Source organism: Fukomys damarensis, unplaced genomic scaffold (genome assembly GCF_012274545.1).
Source record: "Fukomys damarensis isolate Sample0158 unplaced genomic scaffold, DMR_v1.0_HiC HiC_scaffold_23, whole genome shotgun sequence".
In the NCBI taxonomy this organism is placed as follows: Eukaryota; Metazoa; Chordata; class Mammalia; order Rodentia; family Bathyergidae; genus Fukomys; species Fukomys damarensis.
In genome coordinates this window covers 29,651,197-29,659,249 of record NW_022900935.1, presented here as the reverse complement: position 1 = coordinate 29,659,249, position 8,053 = coordinate 29,651,197, and the positions used below count along the sequence as shown (strand labels likewise).

General features: G+C 37.5%; 1 protein-coding gene across 3 annotated transcripts in view; it reads right to left on the bottom strand.

Annotated features, from left to right (window-relative positions):
* Positions 1 to 2,655: 2,655 nt before the first annotated feature.
* Positions 2,656 to 8,053, bottom strand: part of Cdkn2c (cyclin dependent kinase inhibitor 2C) — a 12,670-nt gene continuing 7,272 nt past the window's right edge. The window contains exons 1-3 of one of the 3 annotated variants that reach the window (XM_010610288.3): positions 7,641 to 8,042; positions 7,166 to 7,305; positions 2,656 to 3,870 (exon numbers count right to left, since the gene is read on the bottom strand). In XM_010610288.3, coding sequence (XP_010608590.1) covers positions 3,493 to 3,870; positions 7,166 to 7,294 — 507 coding nt within the window. In that variant the 5' untranslated portion in view covers positions 7,295 to 7,305; positions 7,641 to 8,042 and the 3' untranslated portion in view covers positions 2,656 to 3,492. Of the gene's footprint in view, positions 3,871 to 7,165; positions 7,306 to 7,640; positions 8,043 to 8,053 lie in introns of those variants that run through there. The other 2 variants (XM_010610287.3, XM_010610289.3) reach the window with 2 other exon arrangements.

The window sequence follows — 8,053 nt, the reverse complement described above, 5'->3', positions numbered from 1 at the left end:
GGGGACCCCGCGCGGGGCTGCAGGCTGCGCTCGGGCGTCGGAGCCGTCCGGGACTGGAGGGGCGCAGAGAGGAGCCGGTGGCCAAACCTGCCGAGGAAACTAACTAAATAAAAGAAGACTGTTATTTAAGGCGCGGAAATTTGAAATATTTGGACAGGAAGAGAAGAGAAAAGAAACCTTAGCGAGGGAGGGGGGAAAAACGCGAGCTAACGGTTTTGCAGCTCCTCCACCCCCACCCCGGGCTTTGCGCGCCCGGAGGGAGGCTCGGGCTCCAGCTACCTCACCGGGGCTCTTTGGGCCGAAGTTGGAGTTCGGAGAGAGTTTCAAAGGGATATCTTTGCATCTCTCCGTGGGGTATTGGGTTGTCTGTGGGCCCAGCTTTGCCCCATCTCAGGCAGGAAGTTTGTTGCCTGTCCTTCACCAGGTCTCTGCGTGGATCTCTTTTCATGGAAACACCGTGTTAAAAGCAAAACAGTCTCCGGAGCTCGAGACAGGGACTTTCCCCTCGTGGTCTTCTGAGAAAGGCTGCTTAGGGCAGTCAGGAAGGCTACAAGTACGACCCTTTCTCACTCCAGCACTGTCGAGCTTCCAGATCTCCTGGACTAGTTCTATTTCCCGATAAAAGCTAAAAGCACCTTTTTTTGGGAAATGAGATTTAAAAACTAGTCTTGGGCCCCAGATTCTACAATGTTCGTTTGGTTAAGGCGATAAAGGAAATTTATCATATTGGCAAATGAATTGCTTTCCCAGGACAGAGCAGGTTTTATTTGTCAGTTACCCAGTGTGGTGTGTGTGTACTGAGCTCATCACACCGTTGCGAGGTGCATAATGTTCATCAAAAAACTATTAGTTCTCTACAGAAATATGATAAAAGGTCCTTTGCTTAGTGTTTCGGGGACTAGAATTTGGACTGAGGTTCTGTAAGTGCCCACATCTCGTCCCAAGCGTAAGTCTGGGTTTAGCTTACTGGGCTGGCTGAGCCTGTTTCCCGAAGCGGACACAGACCCAGTGAAGAACTGAATTAGCGCATCTCTGCTTTGCAGCTCTGGTCCTTTCTATAGCATTGTCCCCTGGGGCTCTGGGTACTTTATTAATTAGCACCTACATCCTCATTCTAAGCATCTGCGCAGATTCAGACCTCTCCCCACCTCTGCTCCCTGCAAATTAGAACCCGTTGAACTCTGCACCACCGGCCCTTCTGTCCTATATATTTTGGGCACATGTCACTTCTTACTGAATACTGTCGAGGTTTTACGAGATTGAATAATGGCTTTTCATATTTCCTAGAGGGGACCACATAACTCATTTCTAAAATACTTAGATTAGCAAAGCTACTTCCTGTGAAGAGCCAGAGTAATGTGGTGATGTTTTACTACCTAACAAATTTTAGGCTGATGAAGAGATAGAGCTTCCTCTCCCTCTATTATACTCCGACCACCCCAGAACAAAGGTATTCCTCTTGCTTTACGCTAGTTCTATGCCTTTACATTTGAAATCTCTAAAGGAAAATTGCACTTTATGAGGTAACGTATATGCTCACACATGGGATATTGTTAATTCTATTAAACTGGATTTTAAAGTCGGACTTGTCCGACTTTAAAATTGAAACTCACAAGAATGGTGGGTTGTTTTTATTCCTTTCAGTAATGGTGTGCTTAAAAAATATTCAGCTTAGTAAAGCAATATATTTTATATATTGACTCTTTAAATCTAAAATACACCTTTTCCTTCAAAATCATCTTAAAGTTTTTTTTCTAAAAAAGTGTCAATTTCATGTTGCTATCAAAAATAAATTTATTATTTGTGGATAAAGGTGGCAGAAATTAAAGTCATGTTGCACTTAACTTAGGGAATGTGAATTTTAGTTCAAAAAATGAAAAGGATTAAAAATTTCCTCCTATGTTCTTGTATATTACCGTGGAAATAAATTATTGAAAACTATTTGCCTGCAACTGTTCCAGTTCTTGTTAGAGGAATTAGAACCATGCCCTTCAATAAACCTTGATGTATTTTGTTCTTTTTGAAGAGAGGGCTTAGAAAGTCTATGAAGCAGAAGGAGGGGACTTTGACATAAAACATCTTTGTTCATGTAGAAAATAATGAAGAAAGTCTTTAAATTTAAAATGGTTAACTGCATTGATATTCTTTTGTGACAATCTTTACTATGACAGAATAAGTAGTAGACATGGGAAAATCGTCCTGGATATTTGAAATCTTTCTGTTTCCTTCAACATTTAAAAAATTTTTTTAGCTAACCAGGTTTCCAAAAAAGGTTTAAAACTCTACCATCGGGAGGCTGAGGCAGGAGGATTGTTTTGAGTTAGGCCAGCCTAGGCTACACAGTGTTCAAGGACAGCCTGAGTGAGACCATATCTCAAAAACAACAATAACAAAAACAAAAGACAAATAAAATTCCTCTACAAAAATGTTTTATGGAAGTCAAGTACCATATGGGAGAGTGGCTTGTTTATTGATTGTAAAAGATTATACATTCATTATTCTGTAGACCCTAAAACAGTTATGACGATATGTAATTTATAATATTTCTTGCTCTTTTATCACCTAAAATTTTGAATTTGCAATTTATTTTAATACTTAAACATTTTGTAATCTTACATTTCTGACATTCAGGGAGAAAAAGGCAGCATTGTACTTAGTATACTTATGGCACAATTTTGGAAAATATGACTTGTTTCATTTTTTTAACTTAAAAATCAACTAATAGGAAGCACTTTTAAGGTGAAAAAAATTTTAAATGGCTTCAGAGCTCACACATATATTTGTCTTCAGATCACTACTTCTGAAACTTCAACTGACTTTGAGAAAAATGAAAGATTGAATATTGGGAGAAATTCATACAGAAATTATTGCAGGTTTGATCTCCAAAAAATGTTACTCTTATTTTGTTTTAAAGCAGAAATACTGGGCAGCAAGTAAAATCTGTGGGGCGGTATAAGGAGAGAGAGAAAAGAATAACTGAACCATAAACAGAATATATCTAGTTTTCAAACGGTCTACCTTTACTAAGATCTAAAACATGAACTTTTAGTACAGTTCTTAGCTGTACTAAGTTGTGTATGGGTTATAGAAGAGAGAAAAATCACAGAAAAACATTATCCTGTTCTGAAAAAGTGTTTTAATTGGGCAAAAGAATCATCAGAGCAAACCATTCTAAAAACAAAGCTTCCAAGTTGGATATTGAGATCAGCACAGGAGTAATGGGTAAGCAAAGAAAAAGTCAAGGGAGGATAAAATATTCAGAAGAAAGCAAAGCTATTCCCAATTATGTGTTAGAAATCAGTATTTTTGCTGGTGAAAAAATATTGCTTAAATAAATCCTGTAGTAAGAATTCCACATATGCAGTTTCAGAAGATGTAACTAGCTGCTTAAAATATGAAAAAAACTATATTAAGGACCGATATTAAAATAGTCAAGGCAGCCAACCAATTAACTGACAAAGCAGAGGCAATGTGGGAAAGCCCTCCCCAAACTCAATGCAGATTTGTGGCTCCCCCAACCCCGTTTGCCTCCATCAGGCTAAGGACCTCATTCCTCCCATAGAGCCTGGCCAAATCAAAGGCAGTGTCCCCCTTATGGTTCTGATGCCCCACATTGCTGGCTGTGTGCTTCAAAAGGAATTCCACCACCTGGAGGTGACCTTCTTTGGCAGCCAAGTGCAAGGGCAGGTTCCCTTCATTATCCTCGATGTTAACATCAGCTTGAAACTCCAGCAAGGTCTGTAAAGTGTCCAGGAAACCTGCTCTGGCTGCATCATGAATGACAGCGAAACCAGTTCGGTCTTTCAAATTGGGATTAGCACCTCTAAGTAGTAGTCTCCTGGCAATCTCAGGATTTCCAAGTTTCATAACCTAGAAAAGAAGTAAAAACAGTAGACTCCTTCAAGTGCTCACGCTACAGGAATATTTAAAAATCTCTCTGTCCTATTTAAGTAACGTTTTGATGCTGTGTTTGGGAATATTCCTATTATAAAGTTTGAATATCTCAGCTGCAGGAAAGAACTGGTCAATTAAAGTAGAAGGAAACTTCTAAAATTTGAGCTTCTTTAATAGAATATCTTAAATGGGCCCAGAAGTTGGATAAATTGATTAATAAAATAGAATTTATGCAATTTGTATGTCATTGACAACTCAATTGTTTTATTTCCCATGAAAAGTTGTGTTTCTTTTATAAATTTATTAGTACATATAAGATAAACTGAATTTGTGATTTAAATGAGTCTATTTCCTTCTTAATGCTCATAAAATGTGCCTGAGGTAGTAATTCTGGAAAATCAAATGTGAGTAAAATTTGTTTTCTAAATAGCTACTGAAAACAAATGAGGATGGTGAATTTCTTTAAAATCTCAAACAAGTGTCACCTAGTGTAAAACTGTTCTATTAAAAATATAGACTCAACATTTTCTTAAATGATTTATTTTTACAAGTTCCCTCCAAATAGGTATAGCCCTAAATTTCCAAGTGTTTTTCTTTGTAAGTTCTTTAATGTTGACTACTAGATATATTCACTGCTTAGAATCCTTCATTGCAAATTACAGAATGTTACTGATTATGAAGGCACTAAGTAAACCAGAGTGTTCTACGTTGCTTATTACACCAATTTATCTAAAACTGTTTATGATATGTCTTGTATTAGATAGGAAATTATTATAGAGCAAAAAATCTTGTAAAGAATGAAATAGTCATATTACTTACTGTTTCTCAAAGTTCTAACTTACCTCTTTTCAAATGAGCAAAAAAAAAAAACACACATATTTAATATGTGTTTTGGGGCACAGACAGCTTTGTTTTATGATTTGAGCCCATTTAATAATCAAATGGCGATTCTGTCATTTCCTTTTGCAGTTACTATAAGCATTTAGGAATAGCTATTGTAAACTGCAAATATTGTAAAAGCCAAAATGTAGTATTAACATTTTTAATCAACATGCAAAATAATTAACATCACAAAGACTTATTTACTCTTGTTTAAATGTATTTCACTTTAATAAAGGCGTCTGTTAATCTCTCATAATTAAAAATATCTTGCAGAACAGCATGTAAGTTATGAAATAGATATATAATTTTGTTGTGAAAAATATTACTCTTATGAACATGCGAGAAATGTTCAGCATTTTAACTGATGTATTTATATTTAGGTATATTCACAATAACTAAATTTATAATAAATAGGCTGCATAGGAGACAATGTTTATTATATTAAATTATAATCCATTGAAAATACATACAAAGCTGACTTATCTCTTTAAAATGTTTGTTTAAAAGATCACAAATAATCACAAATTAATAAGATATACTTAGAATGAATAATATTTAAAAATACAAAGTATATAGATGGTCAAGATATTAAGTTTCCTCAATGCTAAAACCCTGTGAACTTTTAGCCCTTCTTTTAGGACAGTGGTAAAAATGACTCATAATTTATCTTTTAAGAACTTCAATGAGATACATTTCTAGTTATTATAAATTAGTAAGTTATAATTTTTGTCACCATTGTAAAGACTTGGTCACATTTAAGGACTTCGAAAGAGAAAAACAAGAGACTAATACCTTGGCTCTTTGCAAGCAAATGTAGGAGTAAGGCCTTTGATATTATCCTGCTTGAAAAACTTACACTAGAAAGCGAAAGTTTTTGCAACTGTGTTAAATAAACATAATTTTAGAAGAAAATTTGCTATCTTTCTCAAAAAATAATAGTAATATTAGAAATGGGTTTGAAAAATGTTCTTATGACACAACTTCAGAGTTGGGATTTTGTATACTGAAAAATAAGCCTTCAGACTCCTGTTTGTTTCATTGTATGTACTAAGACTAAGCAAGAATGAGTGCTATTATCTTGATAAGTATGATTAATATAAACAAGAGTGCAGAGTTGTATTAAAATGTTTGTCAACCCTTTTTAAAAAAACAATATTAACTGTCCAACTTTCCTGTTCATCAAAAGTACTGTAAGACCTTATTCTCAATATAAGTGAGAGTGGCTCATGCTTTTTGAGACTGATGTAATCTTTTTTGGCTTTTCAATAGGAAACTTTTCAATATATTAAATTTGTAGCATTAATATAATCACTAAACCTGTTCAAAAGTTCTAGGTGAAAAAAGAAAAAAATCCTTTCTCTACTTATTCTACATGAAACAATATAAAGTGGCATCTTGTGTAGCTTCCTTAATATTGAAATTTTTGTAAGACCAGTGCATTCTGATTTAATATGTACAAACTATATGAACTTTATATCTCTGGTCATTTAAACTTCTAATTCTTTTAACAAAGACGCTTAAACCAGCCTTTTAAAAAGCCTTCTCTCCAGCTTTCCTAAACAGCTTCTGAATAAGAATAGCTCATGAGAATATCATCTGAACTCTGATAATGCAACTATTTTAGACTACTTTTCCATTTTTCTGTTTCTAAGTCTTTCAACTAAGTTACATGATAACGTTTGGAGGAGAAAATAATTTATCAGGTACATACTTGGAAGCTGGATATGTGTCAGTTGCTGCTTGTAAATCTAATTATTGAAAATTAGAGCATACCACCGCATGACCAAAGGGACAAAAACACTACAGCTCAGCTCTGATTATAAAATTCAACTTTTTATTTCTCACTCCTGAATGGGTAGATGGTATTAACTGTGAAATGCACATCCTGTCCCCATGCCCAGGCCACCCATTCCAAATGAGGAAAGGTTGTTTGTCAAAACGTGAAGAATTTGGGGGGGGGACTTTTTAGTAGTCAAGAAAACTAACGTTGAAGTCAAATATTAGGGGCGAAGTACTTGAAACCACTAATAACAGTGCATTTACTTCAAATAATAATCATAATAGTGTATTTACAGAACTGTCTAAAAACAAAACAAACCACGGCACTGCTATGACTACTCAGAAATCCCCACAGTCACAAAAACATTCCAAAAATTAAGACCAAACCTAGAATCCTCTTGATATTGAGGATGTTACTGGATTCGACGAGTTTGTTCAAAGTACGTCATTTTGGGGAGTTGGATCCACTTAAAGATATAAAATATGGCAACCAACTAAGTGAAAAACAGTGAAAATCTGTATTCCTGAAATCTCAAAAGCTGTCATTTTAGAAACCCGGGTGAGGTAGGCAGCGATATTAATCTGTTTTCGCACCTCTCTGGATACTAACCTGCAGCGCAGTTCTTCCAAATCCATTTTGTGCATTGACGTTTACATTATTTTGCAACAAACTAGTAAGTTGCTCTAGGTCCCCCCTGGCAGCTGCGGACGCCAACTCGTTTCCCCACGGCTCGGCCATTCTTCAGGGTCCTGACGATCGGGAAAAGATGAATTAGTTGTTTTTCTTTCTCCCTCTTCCTTTGCTCCTAACTAGGCTGCATGATGGCATCGGAGACTGACAGAAGAACTGGGATGGTTAATCTGGAGTAGAGTTTGGTAGTAAATACTAGTAAGATCTGCCTGCCAAAAGCCCGCCCCTCGATTCACACGTGATTATTCAGCAAAACTGAGCCATTGGAGAGGGGCTCTTTTCTTCACTTTTTAGCTTAACCCATATGAAGAATTCTGGCGATCCAACAGACAGACACACAGACATTCCCGGTTAATTAGCCTGGGCGTGAGATGCAGGCAGAGCTGTCACGTACCTAAGCTACAGACCTCTGCGAGGAATGCGTGTGGAGACTTAAGGGAGTAGGTCAGGGCAGAAATAGCGCAGTAGAAAAGACGGGGGGGGGCAGTTAACCCACCCTTGATCACGGTGGTGAGCTGGGCCAGAACGTCGGGGGGGGGGCTGGTTCTCAGAGGGGTTCGGTTTCCATCCGTCTCGCCGAAGGGGTAGTCCCGAGCCCTGTGCTGCAGACTGAGCGCCGCAGTGGCTGGATGCTGACGTGCTCCGGGGGTTAAAGATGATTGCCAAAGGCAGATGGGAATATTAGTTCCTTGGCCCTTAAATTACAGGTCCTGGCGATCCCCCAGCGCTCTCGGCTTCACCGGAACAGCTGCGGTCCCGTCTGGGCCGAGTCGCGGGCTAGTGCCGCGCTGCAGGACTCGGGAGACC